Source organism: Scatophagus argus, chromosome 12 (genome assembly GCF_020382885.2).
Source record: "Scatophagus argus isolate fScaArg1 chromosome 12, fScaArg1.pri, whole genome shotgun sequence".
Taxonomy (NCBI): Eukaryota; Metazoa; Chordata; class Actinopteri; family Scatophagidae; genus Scatophagus; species Scatophagus argus.
In genome coordinates this window covers 6,643,990-6,671,928 of record NC_058504.1, presented here as the reverse complement: position 1 = coordinate 6,671,928, position 27,939 = coordinate 6,643,990, and the positions used below count along the sequence as shown (strand labels likewise).

At 41.2% G+C, this 27,939-nt stretch overlaps 1 protein-coding gene and 1 long non-coding RNA gene across 6 annotated transcripts in view; one reads left to right on the top strand and one right to left on the bottom strand.

Annotated features, from left to right (window-relative positions):
- The window catches only part of LOC124067965, a 169,323-nt gene that overhangs the window by 125,360 nt on the left and 16,024 nt on the right, over positions 1–27,939 (top strand). For both annotated transcript variants that reach the window (XR_006844853.1, XR_006844854.1), the window contains one exon: positions 4,967–5,048. This is a non-coding gene — a long non-coding RNA (uncharacterized LOC124067965). The remainder of the gene's footprint in view (positions 1–4,966; positions 5,049–27,939) is intronic.
- On the bottom strand, positions 30–27,694 carry rab28 (RAB28, member RAS oncogene family). 4 transcript variants are annotated; one of them, XM_046405773.1, is made up of 9 exons: positions 27,542–27,694; positions 27,232–27,332; positions 22,078–22,174; positions 19,081–19,169; positions 17,039–17,168; positions 5,113–5,216; positions 4,937–5,014; positions 2,953–3,054; positions 30–1,646 (listed from the first exon to the last, which is right to left on the bottom strand). In XM_046405773.1, the coding sequence occupies exons 2-8, from the start codon at positions 27,304–27,306 to the stop codon at positions 2,959–2,961; spliced, it is 669 nt and encodes a 222-aa protein (XP_046261729.1). In that variant the 5' UTR covers positions 27,307–27,332; positions 27,542–27,694; the 3' UTR covers positions 30–1,646; positions 2,953–2,958. The 4 variants fall into 4 exon arrangements, with proteins under 4 accessions (XP_046261729.1, XP_046261732.1, XP_046261731.1 ...); XM_046405776.1 differs by lacking the exons at positions 2,953–3,054; positions 27,542–27,694 and adding an exon at positions 4,681–4,734 and having other exon boundaries at positions 27,232–27,531; XM_046405775.1 differs by lacking the exons at positions 27,232–27,332; positions 27,542–27,694 and adding an exon at positions 22,673–23,172.

Here is a 27,939-nt window from a genome sequence, read left to right as displayed (position 1 = left end):
GTGTGTTCACAGATGCACTGCACAAATCATTTCTTGTTTTCCATGTAGCATTTTTATTCAGAAACACATAACTCTATAACATCAACTAAGCATTCACTTTAACTGTACATTTTTATTTTTTTTTTGTACATTTTGTTTACATGAAGAGAATTTACAGGATGCACTCTGATCATTTCTAATCAATGAAAGGAGCTCTGAAATGGAGCACAGGCTGCTTGTACTGTACAAACATATACTTTACACATATGACGGATATTTTTGGAGGTGGACACCACATAGAAACCCATAATCAAGTATTTTAACAAAACTGGTTGAACGTATAACATGTTGGCTGTCTCTAATAATACGTGTGCTGTCAAACAGGCTATTAAAATGTGGTAAAAATGAAGATCCTATGAAGCATTTCATGCCTCAGAGCGATTCTTCAGTGCAAACTTCAGTTCTGTAATGGACAGCTGAATAAGGCTATGCAGAGACCTTTACTCAAACGTTATACATTTCAACTCAGCTCATGCTCCGCTTGACACCCAGGTACCTCCTTCCTGAGTCATGTTGATCTATCAACACTTTATCAATACACCATCTGAACTGTGGTCTAACAGGACAAATCCGGAAATGTCACACAGTGTGAAAATGTAGCGCTAAATTATCAAAATCCTGATGAAGACACTACAAGAAACATCTGGCAATTTGAGATACTACAGAAGGAATGTACAATATTAAAGAATACAAAATATAAATGCTGATTTAAGATTGTACAATTTAAATATTTCTATGTAAAATAACAGTACACACTTTACATCACAGCACTGCTAGTGCAAGCCCCTAATTGGCAAATTGAAAACAGAGATTCATTTCAGTGCACTACAGCATTTCAACACCTAATTCCCTCCTGTTCAACTGAGCAGCACCACAGACATAAAAGAATATCACAAAGAAATGTATGACAGAGTATTTGGTTAGCCCTCCCAGATCCCATTAACTCTACTGACTCTACGCTTTGCAGTTTGCTGGGACAGAGACTTAGTGTTCATGGTGTTATCTTTCGAAATGTACTGCAGCACAGCTAATCATTCAAACAAATGTGCCTAACACCAATTGCAGAGGAAAATAAACGTATATATTTTAAATTAGCAGAGGGACTGATGACAGTAGTTGTCGTTCTCCCTCAAACAACAACAGCTTCATGCTAACACATAACTCAAGTAATCACTTAAAGTCTTTTTTAATATTTATTTAAGATGAATCACAGAAATAAAAGGATAGCTGCGTGTAAACTTGAAAAAAAGGAGGTCCTGTTTCCCTTTTGGTGAACCACCTAAGAAACCATTCTTGCTAAATATCCAAACTATAGGCCAAGGCCTCAAAACCACACAGTCTGTTCTTCATCTCACCCGCACAGCTGACACACAGGAATACAGAGAAAACACTGAACACATTTCATCCAGTTAGCCCACAATTCCTGAAAGAGGAATACTGCCTGAAGACAGTTTTTACATCTTTAAATGTGACCTTTTGTGTGCATGGTGTGTGTGTGTGTGTGCTTGGGTCGGTCACTGCACCACACACATAGAGCTGCGAGGGGGGTTGACTGTCCTGGCCATGGTGTCCTGACTGTAGTTCACAATGTCTGCCTTCACCACACGCTGAGGAAACAGGGACACAGATGAACACAACGAATTAAAGGCCGATACAAAAAATACAAAGAAAGATTTAACCTCATTTGAGTAAAGCACATGTAACATAACGGATTTGAGTATAGCTGTTCACTGCAGTGAAATCCAAACAAACACACACGTAAATTCGAACACACGGCAATCTGAGAAGAAATATTTACTTTGTTAAAGTAATCGGATGTAGTCACCTTGGGAAACATATATCTTTCTTGTAGAAAGTTAAGAGAGAAGATCGACACCACGCGCATGTATTTTCACCACTTCCCCACTCTAATCATCCATACAGACATGGACCCTGTTTCTCCTGAATTACTGACGCTCAGCGTGTGTGAGCTTGGCAATACTTGGTTAAGAGGCCTCCAGGGAAAAACTAAGTTGCTGCTCAAAGTGGTGTTGGTCGGCTAGCAGAGGTCGGTCTTCCCTCCGGCCCAAATAAATTCCTAATGCAGTGACAGGGATGTTGCTGGAGGAGATGCTGTTCTTCAGATGAGACATCAAACCAAGGTCCAGACTTCTTATAGTCCCCTAAAAATCCCAAGCCATTTATCACAAAAAGCCTGGGGTTTTCCCAGTGTTCTGGTAAAATTCCCAATCTGGTTCTCTCCATTAGCTTTGCTTTTTTGTTGTATTGTATACATTTTATCTGATACATTTTGGTTTCACATTGCAATTGTACGGCCGAATGAACAGACTGAATGAATCGGACCTTGGTTCGACTTGATCCAGACCGAGACAGCCTCTTGGACCAAGGCTCGGCTGAGTTGTCAGGACTGCATTCTGATGAAGGTTTCACACTTGTAATTTTGGTTCAGATTAAATTTAATAGCCCAAAAGTCCAGATCAACCAAAACAGCTGTAAAAGGACCCTCAAGTTTACTGATTAATATTACATGACTCTTTCTTGGCCACGTGCAATGACTCCCAGAAGTCTTTATGCTGAGCTAAGCTGCTGGCTGTAGCTTCATATTTTATGCACGGATGTGACAGTGACATCTAAATCGCGGCAAAAAAGCGAGTGAGCAACTCTCTCACAACAGTGAAATCTCAATTTAATATTTCTTGAGACAAAACTCAAAACAAATGCAATCACATATGACACTGGTCAGAATATTTGTGCATCCTTGAACCCAAGCAATCCAGAAGGCAGGTGGAGGTCAAAGGAGATGTGTTTCTCTAAAGTCTCTATCATAGGCACAACCACTATGAATGCAATATTTACTACAACTACAAAGCTACCGACCTACTGAAACACATCTGTGTATGTGTGGAGACGTACTTCCATCTATTGAACGGAACATATTTTGCTTTGCTGGTTGTTCTCATGTCTAATTGGGCCTTCATCCTGTGGGTAGTCCACGAGCTCAGCCTTCACAATCCTCTGAGCAGGTTCAACACGTCACAGCAGTGGTGAGGTAGCATGAAAAGTAAAGGGCATAGCAGACAAAGGCACAGTAGAGGATGATGAGAGGATGAAGAGTGAAAAGATTAAGACCAAAGTCAAAGTAGGACAAGGAATGGAAAATCATAAGGAGAGGGAGACGGAGTGAGAGAAAACAAGAAATGTGAGAAACAGACAAAAAAAAGTGAAGTAATGTATAATGTACCGATAGCAAGCACAGGGAAGTCAACAATGTCAGCTGTGAAAAATCCATCTTTAAGGAGTGCTTTTACTAAAACAGTCTCTGCAAAAGATCAGAAACAGCAAAAGTCACAGCTCTTAAATTTTGAAATCAAATCAGCCTATGTTTGATCTTGGTGGTGCAACAGGCTGCCGGACTCTTTGCCGCATAACCATGGAAGAAGAGATAACACGGCTGAAGAGCAGGCCCTGGTTGGCTGTCTGATTAACGAGGTGCCGAAGCCTGGTGTTGTAGTCAGTGAGTGATCCGTGGCCTCGCTATCTGATCCAACAGACAGAGGACCATGACGGAGAGGGCTGGCAGGCAGATATAATACTGTCAGGGGTTGTGACCCTCATGTTCAGCTCTCTAAAGCTGACAGCTGATAATGAGGTTTCGCTAGCCCCACGGCTAGACCCAGAGCCATGACCTGCTCAAAACCTCATCTCCATGTCCATGACACAAACTCCATGTGTCACTCCTTAACTTCTCCAGCATAAGAAAACATACAATTCCACGGACTCAAATGGAACTGAAACAATTAGGCAATAAAGAGATATTTGGCCCAAAACTATTTTAGAGATGTCAAACATTCAACTTCAAGTTTCAACTTCCTGTATGTGTGGACTTTCTTTTCTTATCATTTCAAACTGATTATCTTCAGGTTTTGGACAGTTTTTCGAACAACACAAATGTTACACGTCACCTTCGTCTGTGTGTGTGTGTGTGTGTAGTTTGGTGTGTTAGCCTTTCTCCATGAGGTGTGAACTGGAGAAGTGGATCCAGCCACTCAGCTTGGCCGATTAGCCTGGATTAAAACACTTTGCTTTACTGACAGAGCTATCAAGGGAGGGGAGGAAGACTGAAGTAGATGGACAGCTGCATTAGTCGACAATCATTTTCAGTTAGTGAGCAGTAGTGTCGGTGATGGGAGAGTAGCTTGAGAATTTGACCAGTCCTTCCCTTACATGCTCTCCCTTCTCTTAGGGTCCTGACCTTTCTTTAGCCCCCCCAGCTCATCAACCACTACCCAGCCAGTGTGGCTCCAACCAGTCATATCAGACCCAGGATTAATGCCTCTGGGGGAGGTGACCTTGTAAATCCTGCAGCTGCCACCACTGGGCACCTTGTTCTGGCTGGCAAGCTGAGACCCTGTTTTGGCCCAAAACGGTGGGAGATAAACCAAATAAATCAGCCAGTCAGTCCTAACCTCCTCACCCCTACATCTCTGACTTTAACCTCTGACTTCACGCGATAATGTGGTCAGTGTGGGTCTATTTAAAGATGGGCAGTATCATTGGCAGGTAGACCATTACAGGAGGTAGATGTAACAAACTCATGTTTACACAGCAAAAGGTTTACAGTGTGTGGTGACATCCACTGACCTAAGACACTCACTGTGACCTCCCTTCAGTTCAGACATAGTATTACATGTAATGCTACAAGAAAGGAACACAAGATTATCACCTATTTCTACTCTTTTCCCAAACAATTATAAATTTAAGAGTGACCTATCAACATGGTGTAAATTTTCTATGCTAGTCAGGAGCAAATAAACACTTTAAAATGTGATTTAGAGGCAGTTGCATAGAAATTTTGCTAAAAATTTAAGAGAAAGAACTTGCTACCATTATGGCTCACCTGAGACTGCTCTATTTCTGCTTTGTTTAGCTTTACACCAAGGATCTCAGCAGCCACTCTCTGGAAACAAAGGTACACCTGAAGAAAGACATAACAAGAAAAACAGGATAAGGTAAGTGTTATCAAAGTCACTCTGTACATTTTTATCGATACTTATTGAATCAGCGGGCACTAACCGAGTCCCCTGTCTTGGCTGATACAAACTGACTGATGAGGCCGTTCTCTTGGCAGAAACGCTGGTGTTTGTCAGCCTTTACTGTCCTCATGTGCTCCAGGTCAACTACGGACAAAACACAGCACAACATAAGAAAACTTACAAATGATAGATAGATAGATTTATACCATGGTTATGCAGCCCTCTCACAGGGTTAACTGTCACGTACCTGAACATAAACAGAAAAGATAACTGTTTACACTTGAGTTAAGATAGAAGGGGATCTGCCTAGTGTAAAAGCATACAGCACATAAATGTATGTTATGTTGTCAATTGTTATATTGCTTTCAAATCCAGCTGCAGAGTCTACTCGTTGGATTTTTTAAAGTTATTTAATTATTTAATTTATACACGAATTTCAACTCACGGGAGGAGTGGAAATAATCAATTCGGTTGCCCCAAGCCTCCATTCAGCAGGTATTAATGGCACATACCTCAGTGTAAGTCTAGTACAGGTGAACCCTGAAGCCATAAACCTCTATTTGACCTGAAACAGACACACCAGCCCAGCTGTGGAGAAATGCTTAAGAAACAATGCGTGGATGGCCGAAGTCTTGAGGCTACACTCACAGCAAGAGCGCAGATAGAGAAAACAGTTTGACTTATGAGTGTGCCGGCCTTTAAGGTGGGTGCACAGGCCGCAGAACTGGGACTGTCACCTTCATGCTGATTTACTGTGAGCACACAATGACAGAACCTTCCCTTTTACCTATTGTGATGAGCATTCAACTCCTGTGCAGTGATACCAGGCACTTTGCTTCTCTCCTTCCTCACTATGGGGTCATTCCAGGGTCGATAAGAAAGGTCACCCGGGGGTCTTGCTTCTGAAAGCAATAGCTTCGCTCTTTATTTCTTGCTTTGTGCAGAAAGGCAGCCACGCCCGGTATCTGGTGCATACATGACTATGGTAGCTGGAGGAGTTCAGGCTACTGTACGGTGTTGCATTTCTCTCGTCCCCCCGAGTTTTACTCTTTGTGTGAGGTTTCATTGAAGTTGTCAAGGATTCACCCCTTTCTCATGCCCCTTACAGCATGTGTGTGTGTGTGTGAGAGAGAGAGAGAGAGAAAGAGGGAGGGAGGAAGGGGGATAAAGCCAGAAGCAGGGAAGGAGAGAGCTAGATACATAGCAAGGAAGAAATGTAAACAGTGCACTAATCTTGTATTATTAATATCTCAGTAAGTCATATGACCCAAAAATGTTAAAGGCCAAAAAAATACATTTGGAACAAATCATCTTAGACGCCAATGAATATTACCATCATCATAAGTGACATATAAACACAAACCTTTCTGGGCAAGGGCAGACACTTTTACAACTACTCAATGTCCAGGGCAGACTGTCATGTCTGTGTCTATGCATAAACATAGCTGTCTCATGGGCGTCAGCAGGTTATTAATTCCAGTCATTAACAGCGGAGGTACCCTGCATGCTACTAGAGGTAAACACTACTAATCCTTTGGATCCTGCACACTTGGGAAAGGTTATCAATCATGTGTCACAGTCAGATTAGCAAACGTTAACATAGTGGCTCAGGAGCTGAAGAAGAAGGTGCGTTACTGTAATTAAAAAAAGGTGTACAAGTGAGTCGGTTTTCTGCCTGTGGGTATGTGCATCAGGAGGAGGGGAATTTATACTTAGGCTACAAGGAAAATTAAAAAAAAAAAACGAAAAACGGTAGAATACCAGAATAGAAAATAATTTTGTGCTTCCTTAGTTTACACTGAAAATAACAGGTGCAACAAGTTTAACTGTTTGCAAGTGAGATTCTCTATGTTGAAACACTTACAGCAGCTGAAGTGTCAGTTCAAGATGAAGCACTGAAAGCGTATGAGGTGTGTGTTGAAGTGTAAACACTAAAGGCATTTCTGAAATTTGTTCGAACTTGAAGCTTTGGAGTTAGCTTGAATTTTCACCTTGTTTCATCATGCGAAACACGAAATACAAATTTCAATCGTCCACACTGGTGACGATTGCAAACCAACTTTACGCCATGTTTGTTAAGTCAATAAAAACAATTTGGTTACTTATTATTTCCTGTACTTATCAACTATAATCTCATTATCAGCTAATAGCAGAATTTTTAGTAGATGTTTCAATTTCCATTTTCTTTTGAACCTTTTAAGGTTCAAAAGGAAAAAAAAATCACCCACGTTCTTAGTACATTTTGTAATATGTATATAGCTCTTAAAATAATACTGTAGGTGGGCCCACATTCTCACACAAAAGAATTCTGCAGCATGTGGCATCTGTCTGTGTAAACTGAATACAAGACTAATCCCACAGTTTTAGTGTTTTGCTCCATTTTTCTCTCTAATGTACCCATTTCTACTTATCAGGTCAAAACAATCTTCCTCCGATGATCTGGTTTCCCTCTGTTTCTGTCAAACTGTACATCAGCTTAACAACCCCTAGGAAGTGACTGCAAACACGAAATAAACTGTTTAGGCCTCCAAGTGCATAGAGATAGTGGGGGGGGATCATCACTCGTCAAGAGCGATGGCGCTCCCTCGCTCTGGTCACCATCAGTGTTTATTTAAAAGGTCTGCCTGTCGTTGCCGTGAATTACAAGACAACATTTAGAGATTAATATCTGGCGAACAAATTAGGCTTTTACCGTAAATAACCGGTTTGTTATTGTGGTGACCTATTACATAAATGGGAAGACAACCAAATGAGAAGAAAATATGGATGTTCTTCTGCACAAGTTAGCGTCTGTGGGGATGTCAGCTTAGCTCCTTCATGGAAAGAATCCTCTCACTGGCAGACCTGATTATCCTGAAACCAGACAAACTTGGAGAGGCTTTTTATGTCGCTAAAAAACTTTAAATTAGTAAGAAGGTTGGATTTTGGTTGGATGGATCTGCCTAGAGCATACTTTTAAACCATTAACATTTGCTATATCACCTACCCTGTAAAGATGACGGTGCACCAACTGCCAATGAATGAAATGAATGAATGAAAAATATAGAGTATTATAGTACCCCAATTATTTTTTGCGAATGTAAACATCTTTTCCTGGTTCCAAAAACCTGAAGAAGGCATTATTGCAGAAGTGTTCTGACTAAAAAACACCACTCTGTGGCCCTTAATCCAGGTTTCTTAACATCCTGTGAGTGACTCAGATGTTGAGGAATGGAGACACACCAGCACAAATATGATCAGAAACCTGAATATTTTTTTGCCAAGTGTAAATGTCATATCGCAAATAAGATCAGAACCAGTATAACACCCAAGACTGTGAAACCACCGTGCACACTGTTCGATGTTTGAAAGAAAAAAAAAATTGCACATCCTGCCTGAAAATGAAAACACACCCAAGTTTAGCTCAGCAGTGGTGTTTGGTGCTACCACCTTACTAGTATAAAGAGCAGCTTATGGGGCTAACAAAAGCTAAAGATAGCTAACTTTAGCAATATACTGAGATATTGTAACTGACATTACTGAGTCAATCTGCTGACTTTTTTGCCAAACAGGTTTGATTGAGTGAGGGGAAGTAACAGATCTGTTTCATAACATTTGAAAAATAACTGCCACTGTGGGCACAAGTGGCCACAATTACTGGATATTGCTGATGTTAAAATATAGCGCAACAGTAGCACAAGCAGAGGAAAAATAACAAAGTCAGCAAAATGTCCCTTATAGGGCAGTATCTACCTAAAGTTTGCTAAGGTTAGCTAACACTGGGCACCCTAAGCCACCGGTTTTATTGATGAATACAGGTTTTCATCTGTGATGTGTGTGATTTATTCTTCATAAAGTTACCCTCTCGCTTTTGAGGGGAAAATTCACACCAGAGCCAAAATGTTACTGGCAATGTACCTTGAATTTCCAGACACATTCTATTGTTATTCTCACTGACACGTTAACAGGCTAAATGTGGACAAGAGAATTCAAGGAAGGATTTTTCCTTTAGAGTTCAAGGCAAAACATTAAGCTAATAGCTCTACAATGGCTAACCAGCAAGTAATCCTACACTGCACTGTGTGATCCTCAGTGGGCTTTTTAAAGCCATGCTGTGATAACACAGACACCTACTTACTGTTCAAATGAGTCGACTGCTGGGGACCAATTGGAACAGTTTACCCAACAAGCAACAGCCAGAGAATGAGCTTGACATAACACAGTTAATTGCCGGCAGCGTTGTTTTAAACTAAACAGGAGTGGTTGCAGTGGGGAGCGCGAGGGTGGAATGTGTGAACCGTTTGTGTGTCTATGTGGTAGTAATGGCGGGGCGTGTGAGTGTGTTGTCGGAGACTTGGGGCTCTGGGGGGTCATATCGCATTAAGTGAAAGTTACAGGGTTGAGCCTAATCAACCCCAGGGGAGGATCTATCACTTCCAACATTACCTCACACTATGCCTCTAAGACCCCGTAAAGAGGGTTTGCCTCAGTTTCCCCTCGATGACAGCCATGAGTCAATTCAGACTGTATAGTGAGGGCAAGGATTATCAAACCAAGTCCAACTCATAATGAAATGACTTACAACTGTCTGAGCAAATTGTTCATTACACTCCACTGAGTATGAAAATATCCCAGAGCTTTTCTGCAGCTCTTATATTAAGTAGGGTGTTACGAGTCTTTACTGCTACACTGAAGCAGAAAAAGTATCCTGGCAACCAATCCTGGCATAGTCTTACACAATCTCCACACATGTTGTACTCTACTCTGCTCTATTTATTAGTGTACTGATTGTTACAATAAAATCATTCACTCACAGTTGTGCTTATTAGTCCAGGGTTGGCTTGCTGTCCATATATCAGTAATGTTACTGGTATATTTTTTTAACATCTGCCGCATTTCTGCGCACATACTCAAAAGTTCACCTGGTAGTCGGTATCTCAGATTGCAAGACAGCTGTTTTTAGGCTGAAAAAGGAATTTAAATTGAGGAATTTGATATCTCTGGCTTGTTTCAGGACTAATCTAAGTAAATTCTATGGTACAGTAAAAGACTCCTGTATTAATTGTCTCTGTGCTTAGCTCATAATATTATCTGTTTTAAAGTATAGGTTTATATGTTGCTTGATTTTATACTGCTCTGTCTGTTTTGTTTCTGCCTTGGCCAGGGCCCTCTTCAGTGGGTGTGGTTTAATAATAGTTTAAGCATAAAAAAGTTATGATGTATGAATCTGTACATTGACCTGACTCAGTATTGGTGTACAAACAAAACTGTTTTTGGACACATTTTGCATCGGTTTGCCTCCCACTTCCTTTGTAAGCACACTGCTATTTTTTAAGGCACATTACTGCCACTCTTCATATGTAGTAAGCTTGTATTGCTCTTGAGCTTGTGCCACTAATGTATGTCTTCATACATGGGCTGGTAGTACACATCATCACAATAATGTATATCATTATGATGATATAAATCAAAACAGTGTTCGCCAGTGGTCATTCATTCAGTCAAAAACACTATGTAACATGCTGTATTTCTCAGTGTGGTACAAGATGTCTTACAAAACTGTCATATATCACACCATCAAAACAAACTACTAAAGAAATGCTACAAAACAGTCATATGATGGACATTATTAAATTGCAGAAGTCTGAAAAAATAGCAGAAGGGTTTTCCCTTAAAATCTGATAGCAAACAGGTAAAGTTAATTGCAAGTGACATTTTATTTACTCTTAAATCTTCCAGTACAAGATACAGTGTAAATTTTACTGGCTTAAAAACGCAGTAAAAGTACAATGAATCATTCTGTGTGATGTCTGATTGAATTAGACATTGATTTAACTTTCACAGCACTAGTGCCCAGTAAAACAAAATGACTAGTGCAATTTATGTGAAGCGTTTACATAATTGGGTCCAACTGGTTTACATGGCGAGAGCTCATAAAAACTAAGAGTTCTGAAATATGAAGGATGTGATAAATCTCTATTGAAATAATCTGTATTAAAATGGACAACTAATAACTACTTTCCCCTCCTTCACTGGCTATTTCACAGCTCCATTTTTGCTTTCTGAAATACAGTATCTTACAGAAGTGTCACAGAAAATTCTGTGTTTTTCTTTACTCTTAAGACAGCACGCAGCCATGCAGAAGTCAAGTTAATGCAAGCGGCTCTCATGCACACTGCATTAGACCTTAACAGTGTAGTTATTGTTTAGAGGAGGAAATGTTTATTTTTCGAGCGCTGACATGTCTAAATTAAATGCAAAACTGAAAATTATTTTAATATTACGTTTGGCTTTGACCGACCCTTACAATTGAGGAAATAATCTCTCAGCAATCTGTAGCCAATTATATACTGCTGCTGATGACAGTGAACATTGTGTAACTGGGTGTATAAGAATTAAATTTGTGGTGGGATAATTAGAAATAATTATCAATGTGCTAAAGAATAGAGTTAATAAGTTAATAATATCATGAGTGAGTACAGACAGACGAAGTGCTGTTTGTAGCCTGGTGTTGTCGAAGTGAGCGGGGCCCATGCACGAGTCCTCCGGGGGATCCTGACAGAGACAGAGCACTCTTTGTGCTGCGGCGCCCCTGCCCCGGTGGCCTGAAGCGGGCCGGGACCGTCAGGGGACTCGCTTTCCACTAGGTCAGAAGTGTTCTGTCGACAGCCCATTGATCACAGCTCATCTTGTCATTTGATCGTTCTTCATGAAAAAACGTGCAGACACACGCACGTGCAAACAGGCTCTCATGGATACACGCGCATTCACACTTTAAAACATAATCAGATACTCCACGGCGGCTAGTAAAACAATGTGGCCTTCCTCCCCGGTCAGGGAATGTAAAACAGAGAGTCCAGCAGTAGCTCTACAGGCAGGGAGAGAGCTGGAGAGCTGGGCTGTCACAGCTACAGTAAAACATGGGGCCGAGGGCCTTGCAGGCAGGGTTAAGGGGCTCCCAGGACTCATGAAAAGTGAACAAAAGGCCCGGTTCTGAGCCGACCGCACAAGACGCTGCCCGGGGTTTCACTGGCCATGTCCTCCAAGCTCTCCTGTCGCTGTTAAACTAAGTGGTCTTTTATGGGCGAGCAGTAATACATGCCTCTATGAGCCGGCAGAGTAACTATGAGCTATAATAATAGGGAACACAGGGGAGCCTTCAGAATTGTATGCATCGCATCACCATAAGTCTATTCATTATTACAAAGTCTTCTTATGAGCAATAACGCATTAGAATGGCAGACATATTCAACTTTTAGCCACAGCAGTTAACTGCGATATGGAAAGTGTTTTCTGCTAACGACTGTTTGAAAAAACACTGATCAAGTTAAGGAGCTGGGTGCAAAGACAATGATGTAATGTTTCACGCCACAACAAAAGAAGAGAAAAACTATATTGATATTTCACATACATGTATAATATATGTTTGTGGATCCAGATCAGCTGCTTATTTACCCAACCCTGTGTCAGCAAGACCCCTTTCCAGGAATTCCTCCATATCAATGTTGTGAAGCAGCGGAGAAATAAAGTACAGCCTGAGCATGATGAGGGTTCCAGGCTGCACTCAGGTCAGGTGGCTAAGCTGTGCTGTACAACTCAAATGGCCCATGACTTACCACACAAGAAGGTATGCGAAGACTGATCATCTACTGCATGTGCAACAATATTTGCTTTATGGATGGCTAAAATGAATGAGGACTTTCCATGTTTCGACAGGCATGACAGTAAAGAGAGACGAGTAGGGACCAGAGCAGGGTCAAACAGTTGTTACACTTAAACATTAGTATTTAGTTCATTTAGCAAGGAGCAGCAGAGTAATACCCGTTGCGTTGCTCTGTGTGGGAAAGACCACCTATCAGCCACCTGAGTGGGCTTAAACAAACCCTAGAAAGTATTTCTTAATCGCACGTCTTAGCATCTGCAGCTGTGATTTTACACTGACTTATCAGCCACAGTGTGCAGCTGTAATTCTTCATTCATCCCACTGTATCCTTGTTGAAACCTGAATCTCTATTTCCCATCTTTTCCAGACTCAGACTTACAGAAAGACAGCAGGCTACAGTCAGTGCGGTTACAGACAATTTGATACGCATGTCTCTTCTGACCCTTTACCTTCAATAAAATGCGAAGAGAAACAGGAAGCTCTGCATTTGCTGTAAACTGTAAACATTCCAGATCTTTACCCAGCCATACACCAGGCCTTACTATGTCTATATACTGTATATATAATGTTTTACAGTGTCGAAACCTGTGGTCGCATTACCCACAGTGCAAAACAGACACTGCTGACGTGTTCATCCCAGCTATCTGGGGAGGGGTGAGGGTGCCGGGGTAAGAGTACTGGGCTTTTGTCCCACCACATGTCTATTGTGGCTAAACCTTTCCCTTGGGGGCAATTAGGACCTTTTAGTTTGTTGTAAGAGGACCTAAGTACGAGTGGGTTGAGCCAGGAAAAACATTTTTGAGCTAAACCAAAAACAGAAGCGCATTGAGCTCCTCTGGGCTCCTGGACTTCTGAGCATCTCTCTATTAAGAAATGTGCAGGCCTGCACTGAACAGACAGGAACTGTGGCAGCTTTACAGGGGCAGGGAGGTGACGGCAGGGAGAGAGCTGGGGTGGGGGAAGGCTTCAGCTCCACCTGAGGTCTTGCCAAGAGGTCAAACAACTCAAGACCAACAATGTTGGTGGTAAGGACAAGCTTCACGAGAATCAAGAGTTAGGGGAGATCCGTGTTTCGCTTTAACTTTTACAGTGCACATCTGTGCACTGAAAACTGGTAGAGAGAAGTACGATGGGTAGCGGTATGCGGTGAGATCTGCCGTAGCGTGCAGAAAGCAAACACATGCATGTTGTTTAACACAACAGAGACACAGAGCCAATGAAAAGACATTACTGTAAGTAAAAGCAGCTACGGCAGAAGTGTTAGTCTACACATGTGAGAGATAAGCATTAAGAGTTGGCCTAAGTGTGTGACTGAAAGAGTTAATGTTTGCACAGGGATGGAAATGAATGTGCAAGTGTGTTTTAGAGATGGCGCAAGATAGGGACTTAGAGGAGAAAGGAAGAGGAAAAAAGAAACAGAAGAGGAGAAAGACAGGTAAGATGTAACTGAGTGTACAAACTGTCTTCATGCGGGGACTTTATCCCCCCACAGAAGGGAACGTTTCCCATGGCAGGCCTGAGTGGATCGGCAGTGAACAGTGTTAGAACCACGGAGCAAAAAAGCCATGAGTGATGAGGAGGGGTTAAGAGAACTGAACCCATTTAAGTCACCCAAATAAGGGCTGTACAAGCCCATGATGGATGCTCTGCAGTTCCTGAGGGAGAGAGCACTAGCAATGGGAAGGGCGATGGGTGGGGAGTGAGCAGGGGTCCTGCGATCCCCACTTAATAAAAACAAATTGATTTGATAAACGACACAAGCTTAATGTCTACAAAGAAATATGTGCTGCAATTCTGCTATGACATGAGCCATTTTAAAATGATAAGGGTCCGGTTCAGTGATAATACGTGTATGTTACCGTTACGTGCAAAATACGGATTAGGATTACTAACAGGGTTCCATCAGAAAACCTCTGCTCTAAAAGTCAAACGGTGACAAACAGGCCAAACGCAATTGTTGTTAAGGAAAAAGAGACAGAATTTATCGTCTGGAGCCCTTTCAAAACACACAGCTCTTATTAGTCCACTAAAAATGAAACACTTAAGTGGTGGAGGAGATGACTGCACAACAAGCCAACATTTCTCTTGAGAGGTTCCTGTGTACCATATGGTGTTACACTGGGCTGCGCTCTAATAAACAGTTGTAGTATGTTTAGACAGACCAAGAGCTCAGCATTCTTCCATTACCCATGCGTTCCCAGAAACTCCACAAGTTCTCTTCATTTCTCTGTGTGTCTGTACGTGCGTTTGCATGCAGTTGCATAAATAATTGTGTGCCCTCAATAAAACATTTCACTGGCTTCCTCTCTGAATTGTTACAAGTGGTGCCATTATTTAACACAAGTTTCTGGGCAGCATGTGCAGGGCATGGGGTTGTGGCATACTGGTGCTTAACAAGCACACTTAACCCCAGCCAGCCATGCTAAGCCCAAAGAAAGGAAAGGTTGTTCCCCCGGCAGTGACATGGCACAGGAGGGCAGTCAGGCCAGGGTAAGGAGAGGAGGGGACAGCATCATTAATGAATCAGTCTGGTCTGTAGGCTCAATTACCGTACACTGGGTAAAAAAGACAGTGTTTAGATTAAACTAAAAGAGAGGCACGGGGGCAATTGAGGAAATTTAAGCTAAGTGAGCTTGGTGCTGTTCATAAGCCATACAGAGAGAGCGTTTGATTGTGGCCTCTATGTTGACTCTGAGTTTAAAAAAACAAAAAAAAGCTTTTATATGAATAAAATATCTACAGTCAGTGCTCACCTTAAGTTTATCTGAGTGAAAACTGAAAAAAAAATCAGACAGATGAAACATCACAATCTCCCCTGAGACAAGTCCTCACAGAGACATAAATCTGTACTGCTTTTATAAGCTCCCTGTTATGTCTGTGCTTCTATTTCGGTTGTCACAAACATGTTGCCTGACTCAGTTTGTCATCATGGGAACCTCTGAAAAGAAATCTAAACTCTGCTCTCACAAGAATGTTGCATACTCATACGTTCACCCTATTGTTAATGTGTGCCAAGTGTTTAACTTGGAGAAAAGACAAAAATGCTACAATGCTTAAAAACGGTTAGAACCTCATCACTGAAAAAAAAGAAAATACAGACAACAAAGTAAAACAAAAATGTAGGTGTGAACATCTCCAACTCTACTGACTCTTTTCAAGCGCCCTGAATAACAAAAAAAAAAAGGAATCCACAGGATGGGTCTGGGATTCATAAAGTCTCGTAAGGTAATTGATGGCTCCTTGTGGGGCAATCTGTGTGGGATTTTGTTTTTCTTTTTTTCAGCATGTAGGAGCAGAAAAAACACACACGGGCCATTCTCAACAACAGAGCCATTAGACGGAGAGTGACTGTGGGGGTGAGGAGCGTGACAGCGGGATGAACACTACTTCTTACAGTACACACACTCACTCACGCACCCAAAACCTAGCCTAAATACAGAGGCGCCCAATGTTAAAGCCGGGGCATTAGGAGATGCAACGGATGCAAAGACAAGAGAATCTGCTGTAGACAGGCGAATTAAACCGTGACCTGTGGTCCCCGTTGAGTAACATTAGTGAGAGCTTCCTGTGTGCAGGCACCACTCTGTTGACCGTTCATCATCGCCCGGGAAGGTGGACAGCCACCATTACACACACATACTGACGCCCCACTTTACAATAACACGGCGGCAGCCATGACTCCACATCTGTCAAGTGGATGTTTAAAAGAGTCATCATTATTACTCTTTATTTTGGAGATGGGCGGATGGGTGCAGCCTGATAGCAGGAGAGTCGTCTGGTTAACGTCGAGCTCCTCTCCTTAACCAACGACTCAGGACAGGAGCGCCGGCTCGGACTGGGTGGGGGCAGAGGGGTACTGACTGGGAGGAACGGGGCAGATAAGCAGAGCGTTAGGTCCGTTGGCCCAGGGATCTTAAATCATCGTCAGTCACTCCCCAGAGTTCACAAACATCAGCATTCCCATCGCTCCAAAACCTCACTCTCTTATCAACTGGCTTATCGTGCCGATCAATTATCTGGTGCGCTAGCAAACACGTCAGCTACCATCAAACACTCACTCCTCCGCACACAAACACAGACACGCAAAATGAATGCGTCAAGTTGAAAAGAACAGAGAAAAACTCATTAAATGTACATTAAATGTAAGATATATAAATTCCATGTGCAGATACTTAGTGGAAGAATAAAGCGATTTCCAAACTTGACAAACTGCAAACCACAACTAAGTTTTTTTGTTTTTTCAAAGTACGGTAACGTTCTTCTTCCCTCCTGAAAAGCAAGCAATTAATACGTGTTTGTGTACTCATGTATGCGTAATTCTCACTTTTGTTTCCAATCAGCGAGATAACAGGCTGGATATCCGATTCCTCATTGGCCTTCTTCACCATGCTGAACCAATCCTCCAGATTCTCAAAGCTCTGGTAGTTGGTAATATCATAAACCAGAAGAACCCCCTGCATTGGAGAAAAACAACATGAACAACACAGCCATCAGCTCACCTTTACCTCTCTCTCAAACAGAGATACTGAATCTGAGTACACACCTTAAGTTCATATTCATTCACATCATATTCATTCATGTTAACATGACTAACATTTAGGGAGAAAGGGAACAGCAGGTGGCAGTGCTCCTCTTCTTAGCATGGGGACAGACTCCAGTACAAGGGGACACACTCACTTTCACAGTGTGAATTGGTATTGGTACTGTTTTAAACTGCGGTTTGTACCCTCACAGTTTCGTAAACAGAGTCCAGAATTCGATGCAGAACGGAGGCAAAGTTGAGCACCATCTGAGCAAATGGATGGTGTCTGCATAAAGACAAATTCCCCCTCTCCATGTAATCCTCAACACTGTGTGCACCGCAGAAACCCTCATGCAACAACACCAACGCCATATCTGAGCAAACACTCAGGCCAGATGGGGCTGTTTGCATGAGTGCATAAATTAATCAAAGAATAAACACAGATACAAGAGCTGTTGGCACAATTCAAGACAAATAATCAGTAGTGTGAAGCTTGAATATCTGCAATCACTGCTTAAACGTTTGCTGGGAAACTTTTTGCTCTTAACGCACGGCTCTCCCTTTACTGCATGATGCAGCACAACCAAAGGGGTGTCTGTTGCTTTTTGTTCGGCAGACATGCATTGTCACAACACACAAGGTCAGTGATGACAGCTTAGGCCTCTGACAGTTACTGTGGGTCTCTCAGAGCAGCCATGATTGATTACAGGATGCACAGTGCTGAACAATAGGTGTGAAAGTTCCACACGGCGCTGACGAGAAACTCCCCGAGTACACTGTCGTAATGTGGCAATGGCTTATGAAATTTTGCTTGTGAATTTGAGACACGAGGTGTTGGAGACATGGATATAGTATACATGCTATTAAGGCAGAGAGTAGGGCACAGAAAATGCCAAATAAACATGCTGCTTTCACTATTTTTAATACTAGGCAGATTCATGGAAAGGAAAAGGACCTCTAACTAATATTTGTCTACCTTCTATAGGCAAACATGACTTGCAAGTGTGTTTGCATATAGCTGGGAAACTGTGACATGTTTCCTGCCTCTGCCCGAATGTTAGATCTTGTGCTACAGTACCGGTTTTTAAGTAGGTCTCTTCAAACAAGAGACATTCTGGAGGTGACATATAGTACTCGTCTATAGCAACACGGCTACCTGTGGACGCTGATGTTGCTGGCACATGTATAAACTAGCATGCGGTGACACAAATTACAGTGTTTGGAGAGAGCTTGGCTGTCATTTTAATCAACATGGTGCTGAGTTTTCCACATGCAGTAATTTGTAGTAAATATATCAATTAGTGGCCCCTACGCTCTTTCATGCATGACTGGGCATGACTGGGCATGACTTTTATTTCAGTTAAATAAAGTTCAAATAAACTAGAATATAAGTTAAATGTTCACAGTGATGACAGCATTTGTTCAGCCTGATACCAAACAACAAAAAACAAAGAAAAAAATGATTTTGAGCTCTCTTGACCTGCAATGCTCACTGTGAAATCCAAATGACAGTTTATTATGATTTGGGTCCAGTGGGAGGGAGTGGCAGGCCCTGAAAGAAGCTGCCGAGGCTGTAATAATAAGCCTGAACAGACACTATTAGAGAACTGGAAACTGATTCTTCCTGTGATTCCTGCGACTTTTTCACAAACATCTACAGCAGTTACTTTGTACATTCACACATTTCCTATCCTGCATGAGGTTACAGGAGTGAACGACTGTTTTTTTTTTTTTTTTGCTTCATGCTGGAGGACTAAAGACTGTTGCACAAACCAGAGATGCTTATATGATAGTGAAAAAAAGTAGAAGCTAAAGATTTTGACTGACTGCGTGGGGAGGCTTACGTGAGCTCCGTATACGTATTTATCGAGCATTTTTCCTCCTAACGTTTGGCCTCCAATGTCCCACACCTGTAGGGTCACGTTCAAATTGCCTGCAGTAGAGAAAAGAGAGAGAAAAATGTCAACAATATCAAAAAGGACTGACATTTAAATGACAAAAAAAATCTGTACAAATCAGTTCTACAAAGGTGGCATAGATACTTCCAGAGTTCAGATTCCCTCTTTCTTTTCTTAAAAATGCTTTTGTCTGTTTATTAGCTAAATAATAAAAAAAAAATTGTAGGTTTTCATTCCTGAAGTTTTTGTTCTTTCTAATCATTAAATTGTTTCTTCTTTTAACAAAGCACATGATCCATGAGGAAATAACTAGTCAGCTGTAACTGGAGCCTGTATTTTGCGTGAGTGATTTCTATAATAAAAGTCAACGTTGTTGATGTACATATTGGAAACAATAAATCAGCGATTAATCTTTCATGCTGAGTGCTCTTGCCTGGCAGGTCACCCACACCTCACATCCAAGAATATCCAGCCCAGAGATTGAGGGGGATGAATAGGTATGCTCACCCTCTAATTTAAACATTCTCAATACCCTGGCAGTATAAAAATGGCTTCTTATTAGCCTGGGAAGAGCTGTTTGCATTGTGCCACATCCTGCCAAGTTAGGAAAGTAAGAGAATTATGTGCTGTTAAGCAAAATAGCATAATTAAACACAAAATAAGAGAAAAAGAAGACCTTTGTCCTTATGGCTGTGGAAAGAGAAAGGAGTGAATGAGGAAGAGAAAGACAGGCACAAAAACCTATTCCAAATGAATATTTTCTTCGTCTGGAAAATGAAAGGGGTGGTTGAAAAAAAAAAGTCAAAAAAGGAGGAGGAGGGAGGACCAGACAGCGAGGAGTTTATGTTGGTGTGATGAGGGCCCTGCGCTGGGCTGGAGCGGCGATGGGGAGCAGAGTTTACACTGTGGACACGGCTGGACGACTCAACCCCTTCATAAGTCCCCTTTTTAAAACGAGGGAAGGAAACACTGAGGTTCACAGTCACTACATCTAGACTATACAGTATCAATGTAAAGCTACACCGAGGAGAGCAATGAATAACGGTTCTTTGGTGTTATAAAGAGCCATCCCCACCCATCCACCGAGCTTGGACACTAGTTTTATTTATGTTTCAAAGATTCATGCTGACTCAGCAGTGCTGACATTTTTTTTCTGCTCACGCTTTGCTAGAAGGAGAGACCTTAAAAGTGATAACAAGACAAGAAAAAAAGCACTTTGATAAAATAATTGCCTCCTCAGCGTGAAGTGAAGTGAATGTGAACAAAGCTGCTTCCTAAAGTTAGAATTTGACGGAATTTATCATGTAAATTTTACCTCTACTCAGTTCCCTTCATCGCCTGCACCTCACTGGTTTGGCAGAGGCATCTGGAAGAGGTATTGTTATAAAAAGCACACACAGAGGAGGCTGTTGTGTGCCAGCCGGCCTCGCCTCACCTCTCCCTGCGTTGGAAAATGTACATTAAGTTTGACAAGCTGGGCCTTCATGGTGAGAGGGGCCAACACCGGCTATAGGCTACTCTCCCCCCTGCTGCAAAAGACCCTTACAGCCCCATAGAGACCCAGAGAGCCACAAAATCTCTCCAATACATGCCATTGTGGGGGTCCTAACAAAGTTTGGGACCACCCAGCTCGCAGAGCCACCCTCCTCTTCATCAGCTCATCAACACCCAATTCTCCAGAAAATGGGCCATTTAACAAGTCCAGTGTTGGACCCAGCGTTGTTGCTGCCCCAGCGATACCGACATATGTACACTATATTTAAACAAAGGCTACAGTTTAACACTCGAGAGATCAGTGATTGTTTCAGGAAGGAGGCTTACTGGAAAGAGAAGTCAGACGATTAACAGCATTTGTTTGAGTTCACATTAAGGAGTAGAGCCCAGCCTGTGCTTATGGTTGGCTCTTTTCATCCCGACTCCACCACAACATTTTTGGGGGTTTAGTTCTCCTAAGTCTCATAAGCTGAAACTGACACAAAATCAAAATAGAATCTTTCAGCCAACTCACAAATCAGCATAACTTTTACTTTTAGCACTTAATTTGCCTTTGCTTAATGTTGTTTTATTAGTAATGAAAGAATGGAGGCACTTTGCAGATTTCTGGAGCTTAGGCCTTGGCACAGTTTTAGAAATGCCATTTAAAATGCTGAAAATTCCCCTTTTCACATGGTAGCAAGTTAAAATGGAGTGCTTCTGTCTAAATATAGCATTAGTCAATAAACATTTATTTTACAAATCTAAGGGGGATACAGAGTGTGGCTTTATTTCTGTGGGTTCAACATAAACAAATAAGAACATGAATGTTTTATGTGGTGGAGGACAAAGATCATTTGAACTCTGGGATCAGCGATATGGATATAAAATGTTAATGTATTTACTCTGTACTGCGGCCGCAGAATTATGAGCAAGAATCCCGCGTTTGGACATAAGCTGTCCATTGGCCTTGTGGAGTCCAAAAAAAGTGTACTGTTTGCTCTGGAGAGAAGAGCTTTCAGAGTGAATAAGCCTGAGAAGTGGCAGACACTCTACAATGAGGAGCTACCAGAAAAGACACATTCAGGTCGTGAGTTAAACTGAGGGACAAACTCCGCCTGAAAAGGTGCGGCAACATAATACGAACAGTACACAAAAATCTGAGACATTAAATACGACAGAAAGTAATGGTGGAACAACAGGCCTCTTTGTTAGACCTTCTATTAATATAAATAACATTTGGAATCTTTTTAACACTGATAATGTTAAGTACACACATAGAGCTGAAACCTTACAGTCGATATTTCAGTATTGCAGACATTTAAGGCCAGTCTGTCTGAGTATAATCTTGCCAAATAAATATTTTATTTAATTAAAAAGTCTGTAGTCTGCTACGACATGCTTGTGCACGTGTCCGTGCCGACTCTCGGAACAAATGAGCCTTCCCAAAAGAATATGAAGGTATCTTACCAGGAAGGCTTATTCTCTTCAGAAAGAAATCCAGGCCGATGGTTTGTTTGTACTGCTTCCCAAAGGCCTCCTGTGCAAACCTGGTGGCGAGTGATGTCTGAAACAGAGAGACAAAAGGGAGAGACACGGAGAATGAGTGCCAGGACACCATTGCAGCAATCAAAAGGACTGAAAATATTTCATTTAAAGCAGATAAGCATTTAAGGCAGTTTAAGTGTTTTTTTAAATGTTTTGAAATGCTTTTCGGATTAAGGAGAAACCTTGAATCAGCGCACAGTATTTGACTAATAAACAATATTCGCACGCATATTCATAATATAAAACTTTGATCAGTACATGATCCAGGGCAAAATGAGAAATGCAAAATGCCTTCCAAAGACAACAGACAGTATATCAAAGAACTTCCTGATAAAGGGATATTTTGGTGGTGAGCATAAGCAGAAAAACCAAAATCCAAAGTAAGCTTTTTACAATATTTCATTTTCTACTACGTCTAAAAATACAAATTTATAATTCATCATAACTCAACCCAGATTCTTAAGGGATGTAACCTTGAAGGACATTAATTTCATCATTACAAATCCATTTTAAGCACCTTCAAAACCTTCATGATTGACTGGAAGGTACGCTGATGTAATTGTCTGCCTCCTCTGCTGTCTCACTACTCAGCCACAGTTCTGACAGTGAAAATCAACGAGAATTAGAAAAACAGGTGTCAGAGTATGTGTCATGTCTCGAGACTGCAGACCTAATAATTGCCACAAATTATAAAACCTCCATCACTGTCACCGTTGTGCTTGAGGAAGAAAAAAGAGCATGTTAGGGGCTCTCCTGAAATCCATGGGAATTCATAATGCAGACTTGCCATGCCAAGTTAAATTCATTTTGATGGATGAGGATAGGGAAAAAAATGAAGAGCTGAATGTCTATTAGCTATCTTTAGAGCAGTGTGCTTACATAAACACAACAGAGAAGTGAAGCGATGGGATTCCCTGAGTGTCCATGTGGCAGAAAAGAAATTTTAATGTGGTACTTGACAATCACTGTGGACCAGAGGATTTAAAACTAAATTCTTTCTTTCAATCCACTAAGCTTTCACTTGAGCATATGTCTTTATCTACCTACATTCATGCTGAGAAGGTTAAGGTTTAGCCACATAACATTTCAAGTAAGTCTGCATTTCTTTGAAATTACTCCAGACAAGCGGTAATGTTATTAAGAAAACATTTATTGTGGTTTAGCTATCTATCTGACTTGTCATTGCGGATGCCACCTTTTATCTTTAAGTTTATCTCACCTTGGATCTTTAAATGCAATCACTGAATCTGTAATCCCCATCTTTACCACTGGCTTCCTTGATTCACATTTCCTTGGAGGTGCAGAATATTTTATTATCCACCTAATTTCACTTTTAGTTCACTTACAGACTTTTTTCACCTCAGCCTGCGGAGGATGTCACAGGCTCAAGAGAGACTGAAAAATTACTAAAGGTGACTGACGCAACAAGGAGAAAATCGGCCATTTAAGTAGCCCAAACAATCCCTGACAACACAGGAATAACAAGGTCGGACAGCAAAAATTTATTCCACATGCTCGTGCTGGCCTAGTCGGCCATTTGTCTTGGCATTCCAGTAGCTTGGCTCTCCTCCCTCACGTAGTCCTTTTTTTTCCATTGTACAATTGGAACTAACCAACAAATGTAAAAGCTGGCGTAATCCTGACACTCAAATAGAGAACAGCACAGGGTCACCAATCATACCAATGCCGGGAAATGGGGGAAGTTCTACTGAAACAAGAGACTGGGGGAGACGGAAAAAACGGCAAGCTGACTATGTCCGTGTGATGCAACTCATATAAGAGATGCAGTGCATTTCTGCTCCATCGCATCAAAACTGGCTCTTTATTTTCCTCATAGTAAGACAGATATAAATGCTTGTATTCTGATGAAGGGTTTGACTGTAAATAACCGTTAATGTAGAGGACCTCTACCTAAAGCTTCTCTTTACCCTATGGGTAAAAAGAACAGCAAATATTCAGAAAAAACTGAGTGACTTATAGCTCAGCCTGAAAAATAGACCTGTGTGTTAGTACCAGCACCTGAAGAACCTGGCTAAATGTGAGACTCCATATTTTAAAAACATCTTGCTCAGGTGGACAAGCCTTCCCACATTTCCCTATATTTTTGAATGGACAACCAACCACAAGCAAAAATACCACCGAAAATTCTGTCCAAGAAAAACTGATCCGATTGCAATTTGCTGAGCAAATTGACATTAATAAGGGGGGAAACAGCATTCAAGATGTCAGTCAGCAGTGCCTGCTCAAAATGGGGGGCAGGGCTCCTGTTTTCTGCCCAAAACAGACAAGCAGGTAAGTCATTCAGACAGTGACGAGCTGACACCTGGCAGGAGTGTGAGGAGGGTTATTAATGTAGCGTATCTACTGGGAACTGAGTTGTGTGTGTTCTCTGCCCCTCCTCCCTCAAAAGAAAATGTCGACTTTCCAGAATGAGAACATTCATTTTTCTCATTGGGTCTCACCATTACTGCTACATTCATTTTCTTTCTCCCAGAGGAAGGAGAGATTAGTTACGAAAGGAGATGTGTAGCTGAAAAGCGTTTGACATCCCTGCCTTACATTCACACTCATTCATTCGCAGATCTGAGATGCAGTGGAGAAGGAACACAGCTCAATTGTCATGACAACCTCCTTGTTTTGCTGCAAATGAATGTTCGGTGTGACTTGGAAGACGTTTCCCCGTTGTTGATTTAAAGTGTATTTGTTCACAGCTCAGACAGTCATAAAACAATGTCTCCACACATCACTCTCTTCCCATTGTTATTTTATTTTATCAAATGTGAAAACAGAAACATTTCTCATATGGGTTGCCCAGACATAATTTTCTTAAATGGGGCCTCACTCTGGAGCCAGACGCTTAAGGGGGTCCTTGGCCAGGAGAATAGAGGTATAATAATGGAAAACAACCACCAGGTACAAGAACCAGGCTAAGTAAGTGTCACACTCTGTAATACTGTACAGTACAGCATTCACAGAGTGGTAGCTGCAGCCCCAAAGTATATGACAAGCCTATTGGCTACAAAAATTTATCATTTAGCTGAACTTCCTATTCAAAACTATTTTTAAAAAAAGTTTTTATTTAAACAAACAAAAATTCAAGCTGTTACATGTTTTGTTCAAAGTTGCCATGTGGATGTGTTACTTATTGCCTGTGTATTTGGGCACATAAGCTGAATTACAAATGTATGGTGGTGAAGCAACAGGTAAGGATAGAGCAACATACCGACTACCTGTTAAAATAAACCTTACTCTCAAACTTACAGAAGCTTCACACCAATAACTGAAATGGGCTCCTCATGACTAGTTACTATGAGTAGAAAAGCATAATAACAGCATATACATTTCTGCACAACGTTAAGCCTATTAGCTCAATTACTATAAAACACAGCAGCACCAGCACGTAGCCTACAGCTATGTTCAATGGCACATGCAACATGGATTAAGGACTGGATAGACTTAATAGGTTTAGAAAAACAGATTTGCGTCAGATTTAAATCCAATATGTTATCTTAGATGTAGAACTGAAACTACATGTGTACATAAATATTGTAAAATAGGACACTAGATCTTCAAGATAAACTCAAAAGTGAGAAAAAAACTTTTTGCAACTTTTTCCTCCACATCACACTTCAGAAAGACTGAGTACCGTATGTTTTCATGTACTATGCTGATCACTGATTTATCTTTACAATGCAAGCTCTGACGGGGATGAATGTTTTTAACCTGAGAATAGCATGGATGGACAACTGCAGAAAAACACTGAGTTATTATCTAATTGTGTTACATGTCTTAATCATAAACAAAATGGCTATTCAAATGCAGTAAAATTAAGGTTAGGCAATAGAAAGAATGTAATCCCATGCCCACTTTTAGCTTCTCTACAGTTCCATGTCTCTCTCTGGAAAGCAACTTCCCAGGTGAATTTTTATCATCACCCTGTGAACTTTTATCTCACAATTTCATTTCCTGAGTCTGTGTGACTCCTCCTGTAGATTACAGCTATAAGCAATGTCCATCCAACCTGCTGAATTACACCTAGGAAGTCCATCAAACAATTCTTTTCATCTATCTGTACAAAAAACAGGTTTAATGTATATCGGCACATTTTGAATGACTGTAATGATCAGTAGAAGACCTTTTTGATAAATATATGCATATATCCAACAGATATCATAATTTAAGTAAGTTTAACTGTCTATGATAAATTTAGGAATCCTAAAAGGGAAACTTTATAGTAACATGTATTTTATATTGTACTATGGTAATAAATATTCACAAGCATGACCAGATTGTATGCCAAAGCTAGGAATCTGAGCATCCATACATTTTTTATAGTTGCAGCAATTAGTTAATCTAAAGAATTTTAATAATCAGTTCATTATTTCAGTCATTTTTTAAGCAAAATCTTGAATGGTTGGATTTGCTGCTTGCTATCATTTATGACAGTAAATTACGTGTGATTGGGTTTTGGACTGTTGGTTGGATAAAAGAAGCAATTTAAAGACGTCACTTTGTGCTCTGGGACTCTCTAATGAGCCCAAGAATCTGGCATTTTACACGCGAAACGATTAAGTTAATTGTGAAAGTAATCGTCAGACTAATCGATGGTGACAATAATCGTTAGTTGGAGTCTAAAACCGATGTTGTCATCTCGGGATATTTTTCTTCAACTGGCACTGAATTAGGGTCCCACTTGAGTTAGTGACTGAAGTCACAGAGCATTTAAACTGCGATACTGCACTCTTTTAGAGACATCGCAGGTGTGGATTTTTCCTTTATGTAATAACACAAGACAAAACAAACACTTTACTATACTATACTATAACTGTACTATAATCTTGAACGACAGCTGCTGTGTTATTTATATCCCATTGTGTTATCTGGCTGTGACTGTTAGCCATGGATGTTGATAGCTAGCCAGCGTAGCTATATTAGCGTCGGTCGCCATGGTGACTGGGTAGACCAGTGCAGCGTCAAGACGAGCAACACAAACGGCAGGGTACCGACAAAGGTCTATCATCTTCAGTAACGTTGAGTATGTGTTAATTCATATGTGTGTATCTGCGATGGTCTCACCTTCCCACACGCACCGTCTCCAATCACTACAATTTTAAGCTGCCTATCCTGGCTGTCCTCCTCCGAGTCCGACATGACGCTAAACTGTGCCCCGACTGTATCTGTGAAAAGCGGAAGGACTTGGAAAATAGTTACAGTTGGCAGAATCTAGTTATCAGGCTATTCACAGATGGATTAAACGATAGTGGAGGAGTGGGCAAGCAGACGCCATTTTGACTCTACTAACACCGCTGCTCTGCTCTGCTCGGCATGATCCACTCACACACTGCCATCACAACGTACAGCGATCTTCGTTTAAAACTGAACTCACCGGCACCTAAAACAAGCCGGGGCACGATTTGACATTTCACTTGGCAAATATTTTCAGCGTTGCCACGAAGACTTTAACCTACGCGAAAAAAAAATCAAACCGGAAACCCAATGACCAGTGATGTGGTAGCGTCCTGTGTGTGACGCGTTGCCGTTGCCATGGCTACAAAGGTCAAAGTGGGGTATATGTACTTTACCTTAGTATTTCCATTTTGTGCTACTTTGTACTTCTACTCCTGTACTTTTTCTACTACTTTTTCGCCAGTTACTTTGGAGAATAAAGTTAAATAAACAAAATACATGTACAACTTATTGAGTATGATCCAATCTTGTACAATAAACTACCAAACCTTATTTAAAATAATTAAAATCTCTGTCTCTATCAAACACAACATTAAA

Coding starts and splice junctions, on each gene's coding strand:
- rab28 (XM_046405773.1), bottom strand. CDS start 27,306: ATGTCGGACTCGGAGGAGGACAGCCAGGATAGGCAGCTTAAAATTGTA. Junction 5,217..17,038: donor CTCGCTGATTGGAAACAAAA/GTGAGAATTACG, acceptor TTTTGTCCGTAG/TTGACCTGGAGCACATGAGG. Junction 3,055..4,936: donor CAGAAATAGAGCAGTCTCAG/GTGAGCCATAAT, acceptor GAACCTGCTCAG/AGGATTGTGAAGGCTGAGCT.